This window comes from Cryptotermes secundus, unplaced genomic scaffold (genome assembly GCF_002891405.2).
Source record: "Cryptotermes secundus unplaced genomic scaffold, Csec_1.0 scaffold556, whole genome shotgun sequence".
NCBI classification, from domain to species: domain Eukaryota; kingdom Metazoa; phylum Arthropoda; class Insecta; order Blattodea; family Kalotermitidae; genus Cryptotermes; species Cryptotermes secundus.
This window is the reverse complement of record NW_019725847.1, coordinates 226,841-254,585: the sequence shown is the minus strand read 5'-3', so window position 1 is coordinate 254,585 and position 27,745 is coordinate 226,841. Positions and strand designations below refer to the sequence as shown.

Genomic DNA, 27,745 nt, shown 5'->3' with positions numbered 1-27,745 from the left:
ACAACGAGTACTAGGAACACCTTCTGGTCAGTGAGATACTTATAACTACGTGCTTTGGTGCAAATGTTCTATGTTCTGTACACTCCTATATCTAGATAATCTATATGATGAATAATTCTATGGCATTTTGAAGATAGAGATCCTGTCTTCTTCCATCGGAACTTCCACAGTCTTGCTGTCTTGGTACGGAGGGAATGGATGTTAATTAGATTCTAAGTGTTCTGGTTGTCCTCAGTCTTGTCCTTTACTTGAATGAGGAACATGAAGAACGATATCGTTTGGTTGAAAATCTGTGTACCCAGAAAAATCACTGATAATACTTGTTAGCAGATCCTCTCGTACAGTTTTTAGTGATGGTACACTTTGTGTGTGAGAGCTGGTCCATCGCAACTGGTAACAAAGGTCATGAGTGGACGGTACTTGTATTTGGAGTAGATCTGTGCATAGATTTGCAATTGTCTTCCTTAAATATTCAGTAAGATAAACGTAAAGTCCAGAGAAGTTCATGGAGATAGGCCTAGGCCCACTGGGGCTGTAGTGCCAAGGGGGAAAAAAACGTAAAGTCGCCCGTGTACTTAACTAATTAAGTGGATGCATAGATCCACGTTTTCTTGACCTCGGCAATAGTTGGAGGTGAGNATTATATTAATTAATATATTATATTATTATATTAATTTATTTTAGATAGAGCAGAATGTGATTTCAGAAAAGGATATTAGTCATTTTTTCTTTAACTTTAGAGATAACGATGGATTTGTGTTATCTGAAGGCAGACTCTTGTTTTGATGCAAAAAAGACATTTGGTCCATAAGGAAAACAAGTTCAAATCATCATGAAATATCTACGATGTTACAAGAAAGAGCACCTGTAACTGACTTAGGCCCAATTTCTCATGGAAGCGTTAATTGTCGGGTTGGTGCCAATTAGGTTTCATATTTTTCATACACTGCAATAATTAGTCGCGTTTACTGTGCCCTGTTAATATGTACTGAGTAATTGCCTCCACGGTATGGCGGGTCCTCGGATTGCAGATGGAGAAGATAACCTCCAAATATGGAGTACAACTGCGAATATACTGAACAAGCAGTCGCGGATAACCGAGAAGGGGTGGTCCTTCTGCTAGAGGGGTTTGGCGTGGGGCCAAAAATTTCTCACCATAAAAAATACGCGGTAGAGTAGTTGGTTGAGGCACTATGTTACAAGCCGGAAAATCGTGGATTCGAGCCCCGAAGAGGCGGATTTTTTTAATTTACCTAATTCTTTCAGCCGCAGTATGACACTGGTTTCCACTCATCGTCTGACAGAAATGAGTACCAGGAATCTTCCAGGTGAGGGGAGAAGGACGAGCCGTGCGTAAGGCTGACAAACTCACAGCCATCTGTGAGCTTATTTTGTAGAGAAAATGTGAGATCTTCAACACCCTATGGGCCTTCATAGCCAGTTACAGGGATAACTTTACTTTTTTTGTTACGTTTCTTACAAAATGTCACAAAGGACATCGGAATTCGACGGATTCCTTAGATAAACGACCTGAACTAAAAAAATGGTCATAAGATTTGGTACATGGATGTAAGGAGTGTGTATAGGGCAGGTTCGACCGTGACAGGCACGAAAGAAATACCAGAATATAAGTTAATTTTTGTGGGATTACAGGACGTGAAATGAGAGAGATGGGTCACCAAACCAGCAGGTGAATACACATTTTTCTATGGAAAGGGGAATGAAAATCATGAATTAGGTACAGGGCTTTTCGTACATAAGAGACCCATATCAGCAGCTGAGAGGGTAGAGTTCATTAGTGATAGGATATCATATATAATACTAAGAGGCCGCTGGTGTGATATCATTGTTATGAATGTTCATGCACCAACAGAAGATAAAATTGATGATGTAAAGAACAGGTTCTATGAAGAACTAGAACATGTCTTTCATAATTTCCCTAAATATCACAAGAAAATTCTGTTAGGATGTTTCAATGTCAAAGTAGGGTGGAAGACATTTTCAAACCAACGATTGAGAACCAGAGTTTACACGAAATTAGTAATTATAATGGAGTTAAAAGTAGTGAATTTTGCAACATCCTAAAATCTTATTGTCCGATGTTCGCACATCGTAACATTCATAATTTACATAATTTATTAACATATTTTACAGAGCCAATGAATATTTTTTTTTTCAAGAGGACTCCTTCTCAGCCAATTATATTCTGTGGCCCTTAAATTGTAGGCGTGAATGTTATAAATTGTGTAATATTTAATGTCAATTAATCTGCCTCAATCCTTCCAAGTCCATATATAATTTCAGCACTTGTAATTAATTCGAGAACGGCGGTATGAAGAAGAAAGAAAGTGGAAGAAATAAGAAAAGAAAAACAGAAAAGAGTGAATTATAAAAGGATAATGCAGAGAATCAGAAAAGAAGTAGAACATACAAGGTACAAGGGAGAGTGCGTGAGGTCTAAGGATGAATGCAAGAACGAAGGAATCAATCAATCAATCTGTAGTCTGCTCACAGGATAGGAGATCATATTACGCACCAATATAAAACAACAGTTGCGGTTATTTGAGAATGTTAAACTGTTAAAAGTCACAAAGACAAACGACAAAATTACGTGCAGTTCAAATTCAGGAATTCTCCCTTTTACTTTGGTACCACGGGCCTGTTAACAACCGTCTTCGCCCACCTGAACACTGGGATCGTGGGTTAAAATCCCACTCAAAGCATAAATGTCTGTCTGCATTTATTCTGTGTTTGTGTAAGCAGCGATCTTGCGACGGGCTGATCCCCAGTCCAAGGAGTCCTACCGGCTTCTAGGATTAAGAAATTGAAATGAAAGAAAGCGTTTCACGGATGCATTATGCTTCAAGTGTGAGCAACATGTGAGAGAGAGAGAGAGCGAGAGGTAGACAGACAGACGAGAGGTGTGAGATGGTAGTCAGTATAATGATTGGGCTATGGGTTGGACAGCACGAGAATTGTCAGTGACATAGGTTTCTGTCTTTCCCATGAGGTCCTGACCGTCTCTAATCACGACCCAGCCTCTTAATTAATTGTGTAATTTCTTGTAACTGGGTGTAACTAGAAAATCGTGAATCTAGTTCATCGCTATCATATAAATTCTAGTGCCACATTACTGCTGTCCACGTTTGCACCGATATAGTGCTTAGTTAGGCACCTGGACAGCCTTACTGCTTGTCTCTTACTGTGTTTTAATTTGCAACGTGAATGACCACTGAAGCTTACATTGATCAGAGTTTTGTTGGAAACTGTGACGAATTTCCCTGCAGTCAATCTGAACTCCTTGTTGGCCGTGGCGATAATAAAGAGAAGACAGCGCTGAAATTGGACGGGAGTGCCTACCCAGTCACACCCCCAGGCTGCATGTCTCACGCTCTCCGCCTGTAACATTTCACAGTTTCGACTAAACTTTTCATGACACTCAAGAGATATCTCGCTTAAAATCAGCCCCCGCCCCACTCGTCTGACCTGAAAATATTTGATATTTGAGAGTATTAGTAAAAATCTCAACCACAATTTCTCAGCAGATAAAGGTAAAATTGTCCCTTTGCTTAACTAATTAAGCACTACAACATGAAGGCGTATGGGGGAGTGGATGTATAAATCCACATTTTCTTGACCTCGGAACTAGCTGGAGGTGAGTGGTCAGCTTCACGCTGTAATTGCCTATAGTTCCGAGTTGATTGTGTAAGGTGTTAATAGATCCAATTATCTACTCGAGAACCCGTTATTATTAGTCACGAAGCCATAAACACGTGAAAATATCATCCTAAAATAGGAAGTTGCGGATCGCTATGTCGGTAATCTCGGATGGGTCTTCCCAGTCCAGTACGGAACAAACACCTCATGGAATTCACAACCAAAAATGCTACTGTAATGAGGCATAACTCTATCTTGCTGAACAATTTATCTTCATCTTCGTACAAATGTGGGAGCCTCGACCTCCCACAGTTCTGCGGGCAATCACTGCCTGTTACAGGGATATCTTTATCTTTAATAGTTAAGAAAATATAGTTTTCTATAATTCAGAATTCATTTTTTATATAATCTGTGTCCGCACTCTTTTGAAGGAGAGCATTTGTACGTCCAATCTGAAAACGAGAGGAAGGCGAGGCAAGTGGGGGGCAGAACTGAACCACACTGATCATTCTGCTGCTCATTTAGGGAAAATTTTTCTTTAGTGCACCACCATCAGTGCTAAGAACTTCAGAGAATTCTCCTAAAATAATAGTGGTAATTCCAGTTTGCACGTGAGCGGGCCTTGATAATTGTCTCTCAGTCTCTCGGGCCTAAGGTAATATCATTTTATTATTATTATTATTAGAGGAGAAGTGAAATTCTTGCAGATACAGACCTGATTTGTCAACTCCTCTCCGAAACGGCAGTAGACGCACAACATAAGCATCAAGAAGCAGTAAATAAGAAGGGCTTCGGACAATGAATACAGATCTCCCCAGTTCTGAAAATATTAATTTGAAAATTAAATTGACATGTAAGTAACAGTTATCAAATACATAAATCAGAATTACAGTTGCTACTCTGTTTTGATCACTGGGGTTGCGGATGACAACACCAATGAGATTATGAATATACAGAGGGATCCAAAAAATGTACCCGCTTTTGATAGTCAATATCTTTGGAACAAAATGACATGTAGTTACAATTCTTGCGCGGAGAGAGAGAGACATTGTATGTGTTCGAAGTGACCACCATCAGCGGCTAAACAGCGTCGATGCCGCCGAACTGCTGAGCGAACTACGGCTGTCAGTGTGTCCGGTGTGATCGCTGCACACGTAGCGCGTTCAGTGTAGCTGGCTTTTGTCGATAAACTTCCTCCTCCAAGGTTCTCCATAGGTAGAAGTCGAGAGGTGTTAGGTCTGGAGACTGTTAAAGGGGCCGCGCAATAGCTCAAGCGGTTAGTGCTGGCTTCCCACCGAAGCGGCCCGGGTTCGATCCCGGTTCTGTTCAAGTGGGATTTGTGGTGGCCAAATTGGCGCTGGTGCAGGTTCTCTCCGGTTTCCCTTGCCAATCTTCATTCCACCAATTGCTCCACAATCACCCTCACCTATCATCTGGGGCTGGTACAATAGGCCAGAAGTGGTCGCAGTACAAGGGACACTTAAAAATCCGTTGACAGGATACGACTAGTGAAGACTCAGAAACCTAGTGTGTGTGTGGAACAATGAACTGTAAAGTGTGTAGATCAGCGATAGCGCTGTATTGTCCATAGTTCCGACTTCTGTGAATAAGGTGTCAATAAATCCAATCATCCAATCCAAACCCCGTCTGTAAGTCACACGCAAAACACCTAATTCATAACATCTTCCTAAATGTGATATGTGTTTAATTTTACGACGCCTTCAGAAGAGCGGGAAGAAGGGAAAAAATATATATATGTTACCAATATATATTAAGTAAGAGCTAATCTCTTTTGTGTAGATCATTTACACCGAAGCAATTTTCTCTTAATTTAAGCTTCTGATAAACGACAAGAGTAAATATAAGAATCGTGGAAATATTCATTGGAATTTACGCAACTTGTGTCATTTATTTTTTAAGTATTTTATGCAACAAGCACACGAAATAAAGGCGTAAATTAAAGGTCGTGTTCTTCCTTCTTTCCGATTGTTATAACTCGCAAATAAATTAGTATTCGAGAAATATACTAAGTAATCAAATAAAGTTTATATTGTTATCTGCATAATATAACAAATTATCTATCGATTTTCTTTACTTCGAAGAGACTTAATTCCTAACGAAATCCCATAAACAAAACTGGGTACACAAATAACAGTTTGCATACGTTTGATCAGTCACAATTAATTCTTCTGCCCAACCGACAACTAATCAAACAATTCTCTTAGGGTAGAGATACAACCAGACTGCAGGAAAGGAAAAGTAAAGAACACGAAATTCCTGCTAGTTAGCTCTTTCTAAGGGGCCCAACTGAGTAGGTTAAACCTTCCCTATACACCTGAAGACGGAGACAGATCCAGTCTCCGAAACGTTGTGGGTTTTTTTTTGTCTTTTTTATATACCGGACGATGGGTGAAGTCCAAAATAAGCCAAAAGAAGTACAGTATACACCATCGTCAGAATCCTTTCAAGTCTATCAGAAAACAACTTACCTTGGCAGATTAATTAAGGATTCGACTGCCCCGAACATGTGGTACAAACGACTGCCTAAATTATTTCAGAAATGATATAGCCAAAATAAATTTCGAAATAACCTCCGCAAGTAGGATCAAGGACGGCAATGAGTTTCAGAAACGCAGCCCAGAGCTTCCATGGAAAAAAGAAGGGAGTGGAAGGAGAACAGCCAAAAAATGGGCGTAATCCGAGCAATGAGAAGTCCTGAGCTAGCAGACATTTTAGGGGAAAAAGAAGGAATATCTGAAACACAAAATTAATGAGCTTGCGAAATACATTAAAATCAAGAACATTGCAAGCTTATATAGAGGAATACATTCATTTAAGAATGGTTACCAACCTGGAACTCACTTGATAAGGATAAGATTGCTGATCTGGTTGCAGCTTCCCATAATTTTTCTTTGTAGGTGGAAGAATTTCTTCCCTCAGATATTGAATATGAACAGGATTAAGGACGCTTGGCAGATATAAATACATACAGATGAGTCACTGGTACCTGAATCTAATAATATTAAGTTTGAAATTTCTATTACATAATTGAAAAAATATGAATCGCCAGGTAGCGATCAAATTCCGGCAGAATTGTTTTATAGCAGGGGGTGAAAATTTGTGTTCTGATATTCATGAAATAATTAATATTATTTTGAATTTGGAATAATTGGCTCAGAAGTGGAAGGAGTCTATTATTGCACCAATTCATAGAAAATACGCTTAGACTGATTATAGCTATGTGGATGCATATTATTCTTTATCATCTTCATACAACGTTCTTTGCTCAAGGTTACTACAATACGTAAAAGAAATAAAAAGTGTGGTTAGTGTGGGTTAGACGTTACAGACCAAAAACTCATCAGATTTTGTTTCATATCTTATACTAGAAGAGGAATGGGAATACAATGAAATAGTATATCAGCTATTCATAGTCTTCAAAGAAAATCTATGATTAAATTAGGAGGGAAGTATTGTACAATATTCTCATAGAAGTTATGATACCCATGAAACCAGTTGGACTGACAAAAAATTGTTTAAATTAAACCTATATTGATGTCCATGTAGGCAGAGATTTTTGTGATAATTTTCCTATTGAAAGCAGACTAAGAAAAGGAGCTGATTTGTTACCATTGCTTTTCATCTTACAGAATATGCCAATACGAACGTTCAGGAAAACCAAATGGGACTGAAGTTAAATGAGATACATCAGCTGCTAGCTAATGCCGATAATGCAAATGTATTGGGAGATAATATAAATACCATGAAGAAAAACACAAATGCTCTAAATGACGCTAATAAGGAGTTTGGTCTAGAAGTAAACGCAGAGAAAACTAAATACATGTTGATGTCTCATCATCAGAATTCAGGGTAAAATCATGACGAAAAGACAGATAATAGATCTTTCGAAAATGTGACAAAGTTTATATATATAGGAACGATGGTAACAAATAAAATTTAAATATTTAAATATAAAAACTTATAGTTCAGTACAAATAAAATTTGGTTCAAAAGGAAATAAAGAGTAGATCGAATTCAGGAAATGTTTGTTGACATTCAGTTCAGAAACTGTTTTCTTCTATTCTGTTATCTGAAGACCTAAAATTAGAATGTACGAAACTATTACTTTGTCTGCACTTTTGTATGAGTGTCAAAGTTAAGGTCTCTGACATTAAAGGAAGAACATGAACTAAGGATGTTTGAGAACAAGGTGCTGAGGAGAATATTTGTACGAAGATGGATAAAGGTTGGGATGAACTGCATAGTGAGGAGTTCTGTAAATTGTGTTCTTCATCAAGTATAATTAGAATGATGTAGTCAAGGAGGTTTAGATGGACAAAGAATGTAGCACGAATGGGGAGAAGAGGAATGCCTGTATGATATTGGTGGAGAAGTCAGGAGGAAAGAGTTCACTAGGGAGGCCTCTTTCTATGTGGAGAGATAGTGATGAGTCAGAGAGAGGTAGGATGGTGGGTGGTATGGACTGGATTGATCTGGCTTAGGAGGGAGACCAGTGGTGGGCTCTTGTGAACACGGAAATGAACTTTCGGGTCCCATAAAATTTTGGAATATTCTCGAGTAGCTGAGCGACTGGCGGCTTCTCAAGAAGGACTCAGATCCATGGATACAGTTAGCCTACTGGATATTGTTCATCCTGGGCGTTTTCCCTATTTGGGTATTCCGTATTTAAGAGTTCTTACCTTGAATGATGCAGAAGTCTTTAGCTGGGAAATCCGCGTGTACCGTGTTTCTCTGACTTAGTGTGTGTGGTTTTCGGGTTATGGGCGGAGATATTGTCATTTTCGTGAAGTGGTGAGGGAAATCTGTTGACTGGTGCTGCTATTTATTGGTAGAAAATTATATATTGAATAAAATTTAGGTTTAATTTGATTATCTGATTTGTCATTAATATGCCAGTTAGGACGAATCGAGTCGCATAGTAATAAAACGTATGCAAACGAAAGTTTTTACACCTAGCTGTGTCTACGAAACTTGCATATACATAGCTTCGCTCTCTGACTCAATATTTGAGATTTCATTTAGTGAAGAAACCAAAATTACATAAAACCGAATTCAGTTAAGCGACCCATTTTGCAGATATTTTCAAGTGATAAAATTATGGCCAATCAAATAGTAATTAGAATATTTTGAAATGTGACTGGAACTAGAAGCATTTCAAATTTATGTTCTTCTTACACATTATATGCTACTGACTACTTATTTATTCGTGTCATTTTTATCTTTGAGAACGTACCATGGCAACAGAGAAGGCTGTTAAGCAGATACCACACATCAACAGGAGAAAGAGTCCAACCAGAAATGGATTGAAGATTTCTTCCACGACTCGCATGAATCTGAAAAATTACGTAATCAGAAAGGAATAATTATAATTATACATATAATTACACATAATTATGTGTTCTTTCAGTTAAAAGTTTTAGTACAATTAGACTGAATCAGTGGGAACCAAATGTCAGGCCGACATATTATGTTCAGTGGAATTATAATTGTTGGATCTGCTCTGGTGCCGCTAAGCTAAGGATTACGTATTATTTAAGTCAGAAGTGAAATGTTAATGTCCGCGTGCAAATGAACTGACGCTGATCATTCTGAGCCCTTATTTATTTGGATGATTATTGATGAACCTGAAATTTATTTCTAATTAATTCTCCGTAATTTTAAATTTCAAAAGTCTTATGTTTCGATATTACTGGAAATGTATCGTGATCTTTAATATCGTATTTCATTGTCTGGGACTTGAAATACGGTGTTTATGTTGAAATTCCTAGATTTTGGCAGAAACAAGAAATCCGGAGTCATGACATTTATGATCAGTCATAAAATTTAGCTCGGGTACGGGGAACCGGACGCGCCTAAAAGGACAGGTCAGAGCTTGTTACAATTGCCTGTGAATGAGGGCCAGTATGATTGGGTTGCCTCGTTCAAGCTTCCCACGGAAGATGGGATAAAATGTATATGAAAACACCATCTTTCGAATTCCCGGCGTGGGGGTGCAAGCCATTCCACAAAAGGAGGGACTTTCACAATAGATTCCGAACTGAACGGACGCGACCTTGCACGCTCCGAGACATAGCCTGCCGATAGTAACTCTGTAACATACAGCACAAGAATACATTAATTTAACAGTGGTGAATTAGCAGGGAAATAAACGTTAATTGGCTCAACTCTTAGAAAAACGCTTTCTGCGGCATCGCTACCCTGAGACCCATGCAAACCGACCCAGCTAGTTTCCCGTACCTATACCGATCTTCCTTAGTTTGATCTGTGAGAAGAACTTCCAGTGGCCATCATACACTGTCCTAAGGAAGAAACAGGTGTAGCAGGGATAGCACCGTTCCGACTGCGCTGATACAAGCAAAGGCGAGAGGAAAAGAGCGGTGTTAGAACGTACGTTAGTCCGCTGACCGAACCTTGGTTCTGCCATCGGCGTACAGACGTGGAATTCGCGGGCTGAGTGACTCTCGACTTGTAATGCGAGACAGCTCATTGTAACCGGCGCGGAGCGGAATTTACTTTTGTTATATACTCGTATACATACACACGGCGTGTCCAGAATCTTTTTCTTTTTCAATTTTGCTCTGCAATGCCCTCTGTTGGCGAGTTGGGCCGTTAAGATTCTTGAAGTTTCAGCTGTGGCTGTTTATAATTTCAAAGTGTAAGCGTCGCTGCATCATGTGTTTGACCTTGAATGTATCAGTACTGTTCTAACGCTCGTCGGAAAATGGCGGTTGAAAAGAGAGCCAACATCAAATTCTGTTTGAAATTAGGCAAAACAGCCGGAGAAGCGTACGAAGTGATGAAAAGTGTGTACGGTAGTGATTGTTTGAGTCGCTCGAACATTTTTCGATGGTATGCTGTATTTCGTGACGACACGAAGGACATTGAAGACGCTCCACGTGCATCAATGCAGCCGAGAACAAGTCGCATTGAAGGAAATGTGAAAAAAGTGACCGAAATCCTTGCATCAGACAGATGTGTTTCTGCAAGACGCATTGTGGAGCTTTTGGGAATACCAAAAAGTACTGTGCATCAAATTTTGACCGAAGATTTGAGCAAACGGAATGTCTGTGCGCGGTTTGTACCGCACGCGCTGTCAGGCGATGAAAAAAATGCCAGAGCGGAACACTGCAAAGACATGTTACGGTCTGCCCAAAGTGATACAAAATTTACAAAATCGATTGTTACTGGTGACGAGACATGGTGTTTTCAATATGAGCCTCTCACAAAGTGGCAGAGTGCAGTGTGGTTGAGCCCAAAGAAGCCGAAACCAAAGAAAATGCCCATGTAAAAGTGTCGAGTAAAGACACTGCTAATGGCCGCGCCATAGCTCAAGCGTTTAGTCACTGGCTTCCAACCTCGGCGGTCCAGGTTCGATCCCGGGTCTGGTCAAGTCGGATTCGTGGTGGACAAAGAGATACTAGGGCAGGTTCTCTCCGAGTATTTCGGTTTCCCCTGCCAAATTATCATTCCACCGACTGCCCCACATTCATAACCGTCTATCATCTGGGGCTGGTACAATAGGCCAAATAGTGGTCGACGTATCAAGTGGACTCAGCCTCACCCAACCCGAAGACACTAAAGATTTTAATAATATTTGTATTAGCTCAGCAGCTCTTCATAAAAATTCTCCAGTATCAAATTTGGTAAAAATGTACCCAACTGTTCTATGGTTTAAAGGCAAAGACAGAAGGGCAAGAAGAGAGACAAGGCGAATAAACATATATAGCTTAGGCAGCGTCCAAACGAGCGCACAAAATGCGTCTGTTGTAGAAATAAACAAGAGAAGCGAATCCTACACTTTCTTCTGGCTCGATTGCAGACAAAAAGTACGAACTGCATTCCACAACTGTGTGGTGTCCTCAGCAACGTCCTCAGCAAAGTACTTTCGTTACAACGGACAAATTTTGTGCGCTCGTGTAGACGCTGCCTAAATCTTATGAACACAGTGCAAGTAACGCACAATAACGCTTCTGTGGATTGAACTATCCGTGATTGTATAATGTATCCAAATGTGGACATTCATGTGCTGAAGCCACTTCAGTAACGCTCCAGCCAATTCATGGTACACGTCATCCTTCAAGCCTCAAGGAAATATCCAAACACAGAATTGTCTGTATAAAGGTAAAGAAGCATATACGCTACAGGTCACTCAGGGCTTCGACTTATTGTGGATGTAGAGCTCGTCATTCTTAACGATCGGTATTAGATGGGCGAAAGTGATTAGTTTCACGCACCGGCCGCTTTAAGTAAAAGAGAAACTATACATGGGTAATTGATGCATAGGGGATTGGTTTGAGCATACAGAGAAAAGTTAGCATAGACGGGACGATAATTTTATTAAGGGCTGGGATGGTGTCAACTGATTTTAATTTACTGAGGATAGGAGCAGTGGCGGGCACCTGTGAACGCCGATAACCAAATTTACGTTCCTTAAATGGCAGGAACTTTCATGTGTACCTGAACAACTATTAGATTCTCTAAAAGGACTTTGTTTCGTGGAGTTAGTTAGATAAGGGAGCGAAGCTGGGTGGTAGCAAACATATCACAAAATCAATACAATACTACTACTACTACTACTACTACTACTACTACTACTAATAATAATAATACTATAAGAAAAACAGTCATAGAACATTAAAATAGTGAAGTAGATTGCATTTTTCACTTATCTCAGGTTGCAGAGTGATAGTTTAAGGGCTGGACGTGTCCCAATATGAATACGAAATTATCTCCACTCTATTCTGGCTACCGGCCCTATAGTCTCCCTTTTATCCTGTTGCGAAAGTCCCGCATGATTCTCCTTTGTGTAAAGTACATACTGACAGATCGCGGAACTTGCAACTCACCTCCACTGAGTGCCTAAGTGTACAATACGTACATGTTGGTCAACCTGAATGTCCACTATCTCTCTCATGTATGATCATTCAGCCGCGTGGAAAGTTTTCGGTGGAAACACATGTTTCAGACAATTTAAGAAAGGCGCAAGAATGTTCTACATCGAGTTGAGCGTCAGGCGATTTTTCGGATTAACATATCGCCTCCATTTTGAGGGTCTGAGAAGAGCCAAGCAAGAAACCAGCATGGCGCATGTAGCAAACATACCTGATTATTTGCTGGTGATGACGTATGCATTCGTTGAGCTGCTCCTGCATGCGACAGAACACTTCCTGAGATGTCTGAACCTCTCTCCACTCCTCTGTGTCAGTCTCAGCGCCCGAGTCGAGTTCCTGTCTGATATCCAGGAGGTTCGCTCTCAACTTCTCCAGCTGACTGCACGTTATGGCCATTATTGAACCATACAGGCCAATAGAATTGGCAAATGTTAGAATATAAACAGCAGCTGCCATGATCTGCCAGAAATGGTTTCGAATATAACACATTGATGTTGACTCAATTCAGAATCATTCTGCAGAATATTTTACTTTAAAATATATTAGCTAAAGTGGGGTTTCTTAAACTGTTTTTCTCTTCAAATAAATTACATTGGACTGATAAAGTTACTTACATATTATGACTTCGTGATTAAATGATCTTGTTGTCTCATTCTAATCTGCTGTTGATTTAAACTGTTGCCAGGCAAGGAAAGAACTGTGGGAATATTATCTTTTTTTTGTAGCATAAAACAAATTATGTTTGTCTGTAGCGACTGGGATAGTATGTGGGAAATTTATGTTAAAATACACAGAATCTAGGAAGAATGAAATAACCTGGACTTCAGAAAAGTCTGTGGCCTATAACCCTTAAAATTTAATACGTATTTAAGTCACACATTTATGCTGCAAAAGAGGTAAAATACTGTAAGTGAACTGGGAATAGTTGAGCAAGTTATACATGGAAGGATTTTTTTAATATACGGAAATATGTAGACCCATTTCTGGAGATCGGCTCGGTTAACAAGTCCGCAAGAAATACGCAACCAACAATAGAGGACGTCCAGTACTGGNTATAGCCGGGCCACCCTGTTCCTCGGGGATATAAATACGGAGATTTGGCCCTCCAGGTTGGGGAGTCTCCAATCTGAGAGAGTAAAATGTAGTCATGAGTCCCGCGGGCCTCGGACCTGAGAATGACTGCGCTAGCGAGGACCAGAAACAATTGTAAAGGACAGACCAATCCTCTCGTCAGATAGGATGTTACATAAGGACTGTAACCGTAGGTGTTCCGTTGGAAAATGAAATTACTGATCTTGAGTCTCAAGAGGCTCGTCGCCAAGACGAAATGGTTGGCGGTAAACCCTGATTCTGAATCTGATTAAAAAGAGAGCACCCGTTTCCAGGCGAGGTCGGGTATCTCCACCGTAGCCCTGCGAGTCATATGAGGTGATGAAGAGGGAACCCAGTGCCTGGAGGTATAACTGGGCGATTCTGTTCCTGGGGGATATAAATACGGGGACCTGGCCCTCCAGGTTGAGGAGTCTCGAATCTGAGACAGTAAAATGTGGTTATGAGTCCAGTGGGACTCTGACCTGACAGTGACTACCCTGGCGAGGTCCAGTAGCAATTGTAAACGACCGACCGATCCTCTCGTGAGAGAGGATGTCACATAAGGGCTATAGCTAAAAGTGTTCAGTTAAAAATATAATCACTGTGCCGTGAGTCTCAAGGGGCTTGTCGCCAAGGCGAACTCAGTGGCGAGAAACCGCCAGTCGTAAAGTAACTCTCTCTCGAACTCTGACTCAAGAGAGAGAGAGAGAGAGAATGGAGCGAATCCTTGGCGGTCAAGGAAGAAGGGTTCGGCCGAAACTTTATTGTAATTTATTGTAAATTATTGAGATTACGAGTGACTGTAAAGGAGTGATCAATAAATCTAATCATCAAGTCCAAACCAGTTATTATTAGTCACGACCATAAATACGTGATAATACCCCAACAGAGGAAATTTTATATAAAGAAGAAATTTTGTAAAATAAACGAAGGACACACAGCTGAGACTTCACAATGCTGTGAGTACACCCAAACTACAATGCGGCTGTGGATGCTGGGCGCTTGGTACAGTAGGTGAATGATGTACTGAGGCAGCACAACTGAGACTGCGTGAGATTATTGTTCGGAGCAATACGCAGGGACCATAACTGAAATGAAATCACTCAGACATAAAATGTGTGGCAGATAGTATAAAATGCAAAATTGGGAAGTGTCATCAGAAATTGTATGATCATGTGCAATGGACGTGAGCAGATCGTCTGCCCAGAGGTACAATGGAATATACCCAAAGGAGAAAGGGTTCTTGAAGACGTAAGGAAACGGAGAGTTCCTTAGTGTGTTTTGATTCTTAAATTAGTATATAATGCTCAAAAAACAAACGTGCCATGAGGACAACAAAGAAAGAATATATATTGGAATGTTATGAAGTAGAATAAATTGCATACTGATCGGACCTACATACAGTGTAAGTAAAGCTATCCCTGTAACAGGCCATGGAGGCATATAGGGCTGTGAGACGTCGAGGCTCCCACATTTTCGAGATAATCTGACAATAGATGACGGTGATTGTGTTAGACTTACCCGACGGCCGCCCTTTACCCCCAGGAGGATTCCTGACAAACATTTCTATTAAGAGTCTATGTCGACTTCATGGCCATAATCCGGCTGGTAGGATTAGGTTAATTGAGAAATCCAATGATCTCATTGGGAATCCAACCTGCCATCTTCCGGCTTTCATGCCTCAGCCAACTATGCTACCGCGAGCCCCTACTGAAAGACTGCAATATGCCTATTCTTACTGTTGATCAATTTAAATGCTTTCTTTTATCAAAGAGATGGTTAATTGTATTTGAAGTTCCGGAGGCGATGGGTCTGAAGAGTTGTAACCCCGTGTAGTCCGAAGACAGACAGACTCATCGGAGGAACCCATCTCCTCCATCTTTAGTGCCGAAGATTAAGCTGACAATGAAAAAGAGGAAGAAGATTGTAAGCTGTGCTAAGCTTGGCTTGCACTTCGATCGTGATTTCGAGGGAATATTTGTAGGGCCTTCTCCTAACTACACGGTTTTACAATACAGAAGAAAAGGAGAATTATGAAAACAAGGAAGTTGGAAGAGGAGGACGACACAATGAACAATCTCGTGACCTGCACCGTCCACCAAAAATTTATAGAGAGAATTAATTAAGAAGGCAAATAAAGGGACACCTAACCTCAAATGAAAATATAACGTTAAAATGTGTATTACAAAGATCTTTGTGACGATGTAAACTCATCTTAAAAGATTACCTGAGAGAGGTAGATCATCTCATAAACTGGGCTGTATGATACTACAAAGTAATAGTAGGTGTTAAACATCAACGGATAGTCATCACCGGTCATGAACCGAACAAAACTGTGGATTCCATAATAGACTAATATGAAGATGCACATTCGCTTTGTGAACAGTGGGATTTGTGGAATCCTAGAAGCCATTGTACGTCGCCCACAGTTTCTGTCTCTGGCAGGCTGATCTCCCCATTCGAATGGGTCTGAGAGCAGCAGAAGCTTCAAGATGGCGTTCTTCCGAAAGCTGAAACACAAATCATCGTTGCATTTTAAGGTGTAGAAAAGTATTAATGTTTATTTTTGTATTTGTCTATGTATTTTTAATTTGTATAAGGACTCGTGACTCGGACTGTATGACGTCATGTGATTTGATATTGATCAATAATGAATTGGAGAGGATATGAAGGAAAGCAATTGTGCTGACATTTAATGTATTTTCCCGGTATTTGGCTAGAGGAACGAGGAAAACCACGAAAATCCTGAGTCAGTGTAGTCTGTGTCCATGTCAGAATTCGAACGAGGCATCTCCGAGTACGAGTCAGAAGCGTGAAGGCTCAGTGACAAGAACTGAGGAGAACATTTGGATCGAAGGAAAAGGAAGTACCAAGAGGAAGGAGATAATTGGATACGTTCTTTCACCAAATATGATTCAGAAAATAAAGTAATGTGGGGTGCTTTTGGGCGCATATAGAACATATGGGAAATGTGAAAATGCAAGCTGGGAGGATAATATTAAAATAGGTCATAAAAGAGTAGATTATTTTCTGGTTTCAACTACCTCAAGACAGATTTCAGTGACTGCTACTTTGAATAGAAAGGATATCACTGGGTCCCATGTAATTCAGGAAATATCTTAACAAGATGAGTAACTCATTTTATTAAGAAATGACTATACGTTGTTCTGTGATTGACATTAGCTCTTTGTAATGGAAACAGCAGGGCAAATGCCTATCCATTTTTCCCCCTGAAGACAGAAAGAGATCCGGTTTCCGAACCGTTTGTGTGACAAAGTTCAGTGACTGCTTTATGGGGTTATATTTTATTTACTTATGACCATGAATGTTTATTCATTGATGGATAAAAAATTATGTAGGGTAGAGGTTTTAGAAGCCGTTCACGGTCGCCGAAGGGTCTAAGGCATGTACTGTCTTCGCTCGCTTGGAAACCGAGATCGTGGGTTCGAATCACACTTAGGGCATTGATGTTTAGTTTGTGTGTGTGCGTTTTTCTGTGTTTGTGTACAGGTAGAGGCCTTGCGACGAGCTGATCACCCGCCCAAGGAGTCATACCGAATGTGTAAGATCTAGAAAAACCGAAGTGAACGGAGAAGTTCATGGAGGTAGGCCTAGGCCCACTGGGACTGTAGTGCCAAGGAAAAAAAAAAAGAGGTTTCAGAACTTTTTGTGATTTGTACAGAAGGAAACAGATGACAAATATCATAAAATCAAGAAACAGATTTTGAGAATGCGCAACTTAATGAACTCATGCTGTTTTCGATTGTTGTAAGCATTATGGCGATATCTCGTTTCGCTGTCGGTAACTTCTGCTTTGTAATATCCTTGAAAGCCGCTTTCGTACCCATAGGTGTAGAAGTACCACAGTTTGAAATAGACTTTATATTAGTATGTTCCGTTTTAAAATACTGCAATTTGAGCGTCAAATAATGGCTGTGTTTAAGAACTAAAGAGACAAAGTCATATCGTTTTTTGAAAGAGTTTAATTTCACGGAATTATCGTTCGATATAGCTGTTTCTCACTTTAGTTTTACTTGATTCAGTTTGTATGCTGCCATTATTAGGGCAGTTCACTTCGGTCTCTTAATAAGAGCCTCGTATTACTCGTGTTATTTGGGATTATGAGGAATATTACATTGCATTGTCTCTAGGCAGACGTGCTAATACTGCGAACACCTTGCACATTTCCCTAAGGACTTGTTGTCCCCATGAATGGACGCCGATTATCGTTTCATTACCTCACACAGGGACGTCCTTCGTGCAGGACTGAAGCCAGAATTAATGGTATCCATGAACTGGTATTCGGTTCTGCTCTAGAACTATAAATTTTTCGCTTTTTTTTTTAATTCGTTTAGATGGGGGTGGAGTCCAACTGGGTCCACTCGACACGGCGGCCACTGATTGGCCTATTGTAGCCTGCCCTGGGTGATTATGATGATGGAGAATTTGGTGGAATGAAGATTGGCAGAGGAAACTGAAGTACTCGGAGAAAACCCTCCCAAGCGCCACTTTGTCCACCACAAATCACACTTGACGAGACTCGGGACTGAACCCGGGTCGCTGCGGTGGGAAACCAGCGACTAACCGGTTGAGCTATGGCGCGGACAAATTTTCGCTTAGTTAAATATGTAATTGGTGATATTCCAGTTAGGCGACAGAGAAGTCTTGAAATAAGCCAATTTTTATTAACAGCTTTTAATTAGCGGCCGACGTGACAAAATCTCTCGATTCTGAACGGAGGACGCGACGTAGATGCAGGCGTTTCGAAGATACGGACATTTTGCAAATCATAAGAAGCCTGCTGGTTTAAAAGTGATATTAATTGTGGGTTCTGTCGTGATTGCTACGTGCGTCTTCCCCGTATAGTAACCCCGTGAGAAACATTCTCATCTCTTCGCATCCTGATTTCCGTTATATGTCACAGCTGCCACGCTCCTACACCCGCTCAGGTACAAATCCAAAACAAGATTTCCGAGCCTTCCGCAGTAGTAAAAAATTTGATGTCCCATTTTGGGAGCCAACATTTACTCGGAATCGCTGGTGAGTATCTAACCAACTATACTGCTTCACATCCAAGATGGCACCTTCAAAGTCATACCTGTGAGAATCGTAAATCCAACACAATCGATTATTCGAAAACAGAAAATATCTATCTTAAGTTCAATATAAAACACACGAATATAAATTCTTTGCGGAATCCCAATTATTGAACGCCGTGGTTCATATGTGATAGTTCAATTTCCTTGTAAAGGATTAAATTATGTCTGTAAATTTAATCTTGTCTGAGTTCAGGGTAGCCAACTGATCCAAAACCCCGGGAAAATTTTAATATGCTTACTACGAATAGAGATTTTACGAGTAATTCCGCTAAGTTCTGTATAGTAAACCTTGCAATGTGAACATGTTATTGCAGACCACTTGTCACTTCCTGAATGCAGTAGGGCAAACGGGGAGGGATATGCCCAAAACTTTAAAAGCGAAGTAACTGCTACAGCCAATACTTAGAGATTTAGATATATTGGTTCTACAATACCTGATAAAAAGGCGTATCCACAAGGCAGTGATCATTGCAGCTATGGCCTGGATGCCATCCATACAATACTGTAGGTCATCTGTGTGTTGCAGAACATCCAGTATCATGGCTAGTACATTTATGTGAGCACACAGACCAAAACATGTACCGTATAACATGTAAATATTTGGATATGTGTGGGGTAAAATGCTAATACCCGAAATTCGGAAAATTAAAAAGTATGTTCCGAAGCGTTCTTCAGTTTTTTCACTTTTATTAGAATTGTTGTCCGTCTCCATGAATAAAAAGTGTAATTTCTTGTGTTATTTTAAATGGACGGTCCCTGGGCAGTATCTGCTCGCGATTAGGTCTTTCAGCGGAATGCTGGGGTAGAAAGAAAGGGAACAGCACTATGAGCCGAATCTATTTTCCATCAATAATACGTGATGTACATAGATGTTTCAATTTTATGCTTGTCTGAACGAAGCGTGATTCGGTTTGGAGTTTGAAATCATTAATGAAGTCTGGAAAGAAACTTCGTGCTACTCGCACGTATGGATTAATTTTACAACAAACAGTAATACCAGCAGAATTTGAATGATAAAAAATATGTAGACAAAGAAATTTGATGAAGAATATTCTTGCATATCTCAATGACATTGTAACCCGGATAGTTCAGAGAGTAAAGTAACTGGTTCAGAGCTGGACTGACTCAGATTCAAGTCTCTTCTAATACTGAATTTCTCTCTTTCTTGCCATTTGCTAATTATATTCATCTATTAATGTTATTAGGGATTCTATTTGTAAGATTAAAGTAGCCGGAGCACGAAGCTGGTTCTTCCCACCATCTAGTTCCGAAGTTTGGAATATAGGGATCATTAATTAATTTGTAAGATTTGAGGCTTTCACGGCGGTGACTATGAAGAAAGCAGTCTTCTGGGCTTTGGCGTCGTGTATATGTGATGTTAACCGACGTTTCGGAGGAACGTATCGCCCCCATCTTCAGGGTTGAAGAAAAAGTATAGGTAAATCTGCAAGCGACAACACCGTGAGACACGGTAACGCAGACTGCGTTACCGTGTCTCACGGTGTTGTCGCTTGCAGATTTACCTATACTTTTTCTTCAACCCTGAAGATGGGGGCGATACGTTCCTCCGAAACGTCGGTTAACATCACATATACACGACGCCAAAGCCCAGAAGACTGCTTTCTTCATTAATTAATTTCTTGAGCATAAAGCAAAATCAGTGAGTTAATCGTTGGACAAATAGTACAAAAACAACAAATTACCCTGTGTCCGTGGGTAAGTGTAAGTATTCTTGAGTAGTGTATATGTAAATCACTCTGAAGTTAGTGTTGTAGTTAGCACAAAAGGAGCTAAGATGGAATGGGAACATGGCAGTTGTGGTAGAGACAAGGAATACTTACAGAACTTTTGTGGATTTCTCCTGGAATTCCTCCACATGAACTCCAAAATGAAGAAGCATACGTAATATTAAGATATATCTTTGGGAGACACGTTTTAAGATTCGGAGCTGTATGAAAGTGGTTACCTTTGACATTTGCCTTATTGAAACTTTGGGTCCCATTACAGCTGTGTTACGTCTGCCATTAAGAAAAAAGTTAAACTGTCCTTGTGCTTAGCTAATTAAGCACTACGCCATGAAGACGTATGGGGGAGTGGATGTACAGATCCAGGTTTTCTTCACCTCGGTACTACTTGGAGGTGAGTGGTCAGCTTCACTCCTCGGGCGCTTTACCCCTGGGGAAAGAGCCCTGCTACGCAATGGGTAGGAGGCTGGGTGGGCCCCGGAGCCAGTCTGCACGACGTGGAGTATACAACATTCTTGACGTTAAAGGGACTATCCAGTACTGACTGTGCTATCCCGACTTCCTGTCTTTATGGTAAAACGTAATTATTTATATGTAAAATGAATTGATATTGAATTCCTTTTTTGTTGTCATTTCAATCTTCCAAGTTCCAAGAATATTGATATATACTTTATAACTAAAGTTACCCTTGTTTCAAATTAGATTTCACGTAAAACGAATTAAGCTACTATCTGGGTATATTTAAACTCACAGTTTAGAAAACAGATTTGTTATTAATTTTACGAGTGTAAACTCAAAATTTTCTTTTACTGTGGAAGACACTAGTAAAATACACATTTTTATTTCTGTCGGTCTATTTTCCCCCTCTAACGTCTTATAGATTCAGACGTTCCTATTTTTATTTGGAATATATAGATATAAAAAAAATATCTCTAAGTTTTCCCTTAGACACTCCAGTGTTTAGATTAAAATTCTCTTATTCTACGGATCATGTTGTCTCTTTACGGGTTTGCGTGACAAGTAAAAAATGGTTCTGGATTGGATGATTGGATTTATTGGCACTTCTCATACAATTACAATCAATTGTAACAGCTCACAATCAGTGACTCGCTCCATTCCTTTCTGGACTACGAGTGTCTTCTCTTCTGCGTGACTGACTTGGCTCTGAATCAGTCACTTCTTCAGCTTCCGCTGTCCGCTGCTTAATACTCCACAGCTGAACACTCAACCCTCTTACGAATGACGAATGAGGAACGAAGAATCACTGCTGGCTCTCTCGAATGAACTGAACTAATTCTTTTATAACTTGGGGGCGAACCGACTATAAGCGATCATGTCGTACAGATCCTCTGTTATTCTATTTTTCTGTGTTTATTCATTGCTACGGGAACTTGCTTACCGAACCGTTGCCCCATAATGGACTTCCACGTCTATTCGTTGCAGTGGGAACCTGCTTACCGAACCGTTGCCTAACAACGGTCATATTCGTCACAAACTGTAAGAAATTTGGATATTTTCGTACGTAATTCAGGCTTCGATTTGTGAAGAACGGATTTGTTATAAACCATTTTATGTGACGCCACCGTTTAGCTAAAGTGAAATGAATAATATGTCTAACATTCGAACCATTGTCTCTGATTCTGTATTCTAGAACTGTGCTGCCTACTGCTGCATATAAACCCTTATGCTTACTATATTCGGCAGATTGAGAAATACATTCATCGAGATTCAATCCTCTGCACTATTGCCATATCTTCGATTTCTGTTTTCCATAATTTGTGGTGTTTGTTCTGTATATTGAGTTTAAAGTCCTAATATCATCTGTAAGTGAGTCAAGAAGACTGACGAACAGGAGTATTCCATGAAAATATTGTAACAGATTTGCTCAAAGCTTTGCTAGGCAACGGCACGATAAACATCCCGCGATACGAACAAGCAACAATAGTACGAATGTTATAGTTCGTTGCTAGGCAGCAGTCAGTGCATCAGTGAACTAGTTGGGTAGCGGTCACGTGATGTGTTTTCTGTGGTTCAGCCAACGCGCCACTGGATTGGTGAAATAGCGAGCGCGTGACATGTATTTTCTCTGTGTGGTCCGTGCCGAGGAATTATCTTGAAGACATGGAGCGCTACAACACAGCTGAAATTAGTAGACTGGAGAGTTGAGGTTTGTCACGGGAAGTTCGTAGTTGAAGAAGAATTAGAAGTCAGCCCGTGAAAACTTAACGGGTGATTTGAATAACTTATGTGTGCCTTAGTACAGTAATGCACGTGACAGTATGGTATGAGGCAACCGTAAATAGAAGGAAAATATTTGCTTACATTTCCAGTGGAATATATTTCATTAGAATGATTTGGGTTACTAAATAATTAGACGGTCGTTGTTCTGTCGTCAGGTGGCCATATCGATGCATAATGTGAATTCTCAGTTAATAGAATATTACATAAGGAGTGTCTGAGGGCAGATCAATACTAGACTGCTGGGGTTTTGTGTTCAGATTTCCCCGAGATTTTTTTACCAAGTTCAGATTTGTTAGAGTTAGTAAAGATTTCTTTCATCGTCGTTGAAACTTGCATGTTTAGAATTGACAAAAGAAAGAATTTTTTATTTCTTGATAAAGCAGTCAGTTTTTCAACTATAACCGGGGATATTTCTTTCGGACGACCAAGGTCTGCCCCCTCCCCCTTCCGCACACCACTTCACTTTTTTATCCTCCCTACAGCTCTACCCATAAGTACCTATTAGTAGACTTTCAATTCGGTTGAGAAAGAAGCGAGCGATAGCGTGTAGGTCAGGGGTTTGAGACGCTGGAATTACCTTGACCGGAAAAAGAAACCCCATCTACAACGAACAAAAATATAACCAAAACACAGTACTGGATTTTATTAACCCATAAACTTGTGACGTCACACAAATTACGACTGTCCTTTCAGCATTGACTCAGTACAAAATGTGGACTGTGTCATGCTTTCAGATCCATTTCCACAGTCAGAAAATTTGCATTTAAGGTGAACTTAAATTTAAAATCATGCCAGAACCCAAATGGCGAATGATTTTGGATATTTAGATGAAACTTGATCCAATGGGACCCCTCTGTGCCCCTTCCATTGCTCCTCCTGGCTCACTGTGGACCATGTCTTCCTGAGAGGAAGTCCTGCTCATAATATTTCATTATCGTTATAGCTAAGGCACTTCAGTCTGTCTTGATATTGTTACGTGTAGGGTGGTACGGATGAAGAAAATAACGTGTTATAGTTCGGACGACTGGATCTATTAGCACTTTGATTAAAAGTTCTCTTAATCACACTTAAATACACCTCTATCGCTGATTTATACAATTTCCAGTTCACCGTTGCACACGCACTAGGATTATCCGTATCACTAGTCGTCTCCTGGCAACGGACCTCACCACAGAAACTAGCACTTCAAATCACTATGGAGCGTTCTTGCTATTTCGTGGTCAGTCACTCTGGAAATTCGGAAATAAAATTCTTCTGGACTCACTCCGCCAGCTTACGACTGACTCGTAACTGCCCCTGAACTAACTCTTAACTGCATTCTTTTCTCTTATAAGCTTTCTGCACAGACCTCACGTATAACACCGTCATTATTTTGATGACGTCACCGCCTAATCTGAAGTGTGTTTACTGAGCTGTTGCTTAGGAACGGGTTGCATAACCCCGTTGTTCCACCGATGCTCGGCGCGGACGACATAGAGAACACATCTTTATCTATTGTTGCGTGTTGGACCGTGGTTACAGAGCTGTTTTTTTTTAGTGGGGAGAATCTCTCAGGAAACATCCGGTTGGAATATTTGTAGAATGGGTTGGACAAGTAACGCAAGAATGTAAGATTGTATTTCAGCATCCTGTTGTACTGCATTATTTCCATCTTTCATGCAATTCAGAAATTAATTTTTAATTAAAACTCTCGTTTTTTTTCACTTTACTTGTCATATTTATATACCACACTTTCGACTTAAGCGAGCATCATCAAGTGCACTGAAACTGGTTTAGTGAAATCGCTGCATTTTATGCACCGTGTTAACGCTTTTTATGATTCAGTTCTGAATTCTGAAGTGTAATTTTTCTTTGTGGGCAGTGTGTGGTGACCAGTGTGTCTGTAACATGCAACAATGAGTTGTGTTTGTGTACGGAACACGTTGTGGCTACTTTCAGTACAGTCGAATGTGTATTTTTTGGTGCTGTGTATATTTTATTATTTTGTTTCTATTGTGGTTATGGGCGTTCTATAAAGTTGGTTCTCTCTTATATATGATGGATGGCGTCTGCGTGTTGCTGTCTAGTATTTAATTCATGTAATATTTCAAATATGAATTTATATGTATATACAAATGTATGTATGATTCATGTGTAGTTTTTTTGTACTGATTTTGTGTATGTGGTATTTTTCTGTGTCCATATGATTTTTCTTTAAATATCATATATTAAAAATCAAATTTTCAATTAATCTTCTAGAACAATTTGCATGAAAGACAGAAACTAATACGCGGAAAATTCGCAAATGTACCTCAGAAATACGTGTATAATTTGTGTTGTTTATAGTGTGACGTGGATGGCGCAACAGTAAGTACAGGTCACGTGAACTCTGCGGTCTCGCGAGTGACGTCACAATATGTATGTGAATTGAACTGACAGGTTCGTGTACAATGACGGGCTTTTTTATCTGCGGTGTTGAAACATCGGTTTCTGCTCCCAGATTTAATGGCATAATAAGAATGTACCAGTTCTGCTGAAAACGTGTTTACTGAAAGTCCTCTTTAACCTGTTCCTCAGAAAGAAATTCAGTCTGCATTAAAGTAAATGTAAGGATTTGCAAAAAAAAAAAATCTTTACTTCATTATGTAAGCTGTGTGGAAGTGATATTTACAGCAGGCCGGAACGTCAGTTTAAAATTACAGATTTTATTTCTTTCTTAGGAATTTAATTAGTTTTTACTGAATAAATTCAAACCTCGAATCCTTGGTAAAACTTCCAATAAAAAAAATCTCAGTGAATTAAAATTTTCTCTACCTGAAATGCTCCTATAATCGCAAACTTTTGTAGTGAGATATTTGTTACCACGTATAACATATGTGTACTCCCTCTAATTCACTTTTATCTATTCAATGAGATGAGAATGTTAAATATGACAAGTGTCGCTTTAGAATGTTAGATCATTACATATTGTTCAAGTGACCACGCTATTCTACGCATCTGAGAAAATCAATTAAAATCACTCGTCTCGAGAAATCCGGCCATTAGTACAGTGTTGGTGGAAGTAGGTCAAATATAAAGGGGACTACATTGAAGACCGATTTACACAGTTTCCTTGTTATTTATGAAATGCAACTTTTATTTAACGTTGGCGTTCTTCGCTTGAAAGATCTCTGTATTTCTACTGAGAGACAGACTCAGATAAATCTTATGGAAACTGGTTGTGTGAAAGGGAGGTAAATGAAAACCACTTAGGATCGTGTCAATTGCGAGCTTCCATAGGGTGCGTAAGGTTATATTGTCATATATAATATCTTATGCTGAAAGATAGAATATATCACTATTTCTACCTGGCTCTCAACAACACGTATTTATCGAAATGTAGACTATTGAAGGTTGAGAAATCCACTCCCTCCGGCTGCACGATATGCAGAACCACTATTCTTAGAAGATTAATTTCTATTCCTTACTTGCATGAGGAACATGACATACGAGACGGTCTGGTTGATGACCTGAGGGCAAACAAACATTCAGTTTTACTTCGAGATGTCTGAACCAATAAAGCGATTTTCTGTGTGCTGGTTGGCCGAAATTAGATTCGTAATAGCCCCGAACGTGACGCAGTCAAAATAAGCTTAATGAAATAGAAATTAGAGATAAGATCTAAAATTTTGTGAATATGATATGTTAATTTAATTATTGTGTTTCTGTTCATTATCCATCGTTTTGTGTTTGTTTAAAATACTACACATACATTTCGGAGACTTGATTCTGTCTGCGTCATCAGGAAAATTCATGGAAATACAAGGAATCTGCCCACATGGCTCTGGTAGATCATCCGATCAGTCTTCCATCTGGACTCCAATTATTGCAGCAGAAATCAGAGGACTACAATCCCGTCCATTTAGATTATGTTTGAAAACTGTTTTTTTTATGTTGACACCATACAGAGACTTCGCCTCTTTATTGATGATTACTATTCTGATAGTACTCTGATTTTAACAGCAATAGCAGTGAAATAGTGTATGGACATATGTGCTAGGTCTCATGTGTGTTGAGCTTTTGTTAATGTTATTAATGTCTATCTTAACTCTCGGAAATGGTTTATGATTTGCTTGGTTTATGTATCTGTACTGGTGCTTTTGTCCGGAGATAACACGTAGGTCTATCACTGAGTAGGCTTTTACCTGATGACGAAGACAGAATCCAGTCTCCGAAACGTTGTTTTAAATGAAAAACTCCACGATGGTTAATGTTCAGAAACAAAATAATTGTAGTAATTGGAGCTTTAAGTCTATTCTCAGTATTAGCCTACACTTCAAGACGCGGCGCCTTAATACCGAGAGCAACATGAACTATAGAATTCCCACGCAAAATTTCATTGGCAATTAATTTGTCAAATTTTTAAACACCGAAATACACTACTTGTGATTCTCTGCCTCCATTCAACCACTGTTCAATTATATGATCACTATCGAGGACACGTGATATGCAATCACAGATTGCGTATTGTAAAGTATTCGAATATATTATGCAAAAAAAATAGTTATAATTTAAATAATATCACACGCAAAATCGTTCCTACTATTGCTGTAAAAATAACTTTTATAAAATTATTATAAAACACGAATTTTCAGACATTCATATATATATATATATATATACACACACACAGAGTAAATATCTGAGTTATCGATTTCATAATCCCGATCTACATTAAGAGATCACGAAACCTCATTCTCTGATGATTAGCTAATGCCTAATGCTATCATGGTGTATGATATTATATTCTGTCCCATGTTAAGTATAAAAAATTACAGTACTTACACTTTTAAACATTTAATTGCTTTGTAGTAATGTAAACCTAGCTCTTAAATAGGCAAATTTTGATTTACTCTCTACGTTTTTGTGAAAATAAACGCGTTAATTCTCAAAATGATAACTTACCCATTCATCTTTTATAGGCACGGTCTCTCTCTCTCTCTCTCTGTTGGTATGTTGTTGCTGTCCTACTGAATTCATG

At 39.5% G+C, this 27,745-nt stretch overlaps 1 protein-coding gene across 3 annotated transcripts; it reads right to left on the bottom strand.

The window, feature by feature from the left end:
• LOC111863739 (odorant receptor 2a) lies at positions 1-27,745 on the bottom strand. 3 transcript variants are annotated; one of them, XM_023850322.2, is made up of 8 exons: positions 27,670-27,745; positions 26,073-26,234; positions 15,889-16,171; positions 12,781-13,028; positions 8,912-9,011; positions 4,373-4,477; positions 3,244-3,399; positions 1-290 (listed from the first exon to the last, which is right to left on the bottom strand). In XM_023850322.2, exons 3-8 carry the CDS (start codon positions 16,072-16,074, stop codon positions 213-215), a joined length of 873 nt encoding a protein of 290 aa, XP_023706090.1. In that variant the 5' UTR covers positions 16,075-16,171; positions 26,073-26,234; positions 27,670-27,745; the 3' UTR covers positions 1-212. The 3 variants fall into 3 exon arrangements, with proteins under 3 accessions (XP_023706090.1, XP_033607076.1, XP_033607077.1); XM_033751185.1 differs by lacking the exons at positions 26,073-26,234; positions 27,670-27,745 and adding an exon at positions 19,195-19,239; XM_033751186.1 differs by lacking the exons at positions 3,244-3,399; positions 26,073-26,234; positions 27,670-27,745 and adding an exon at positions 19,195-19,239.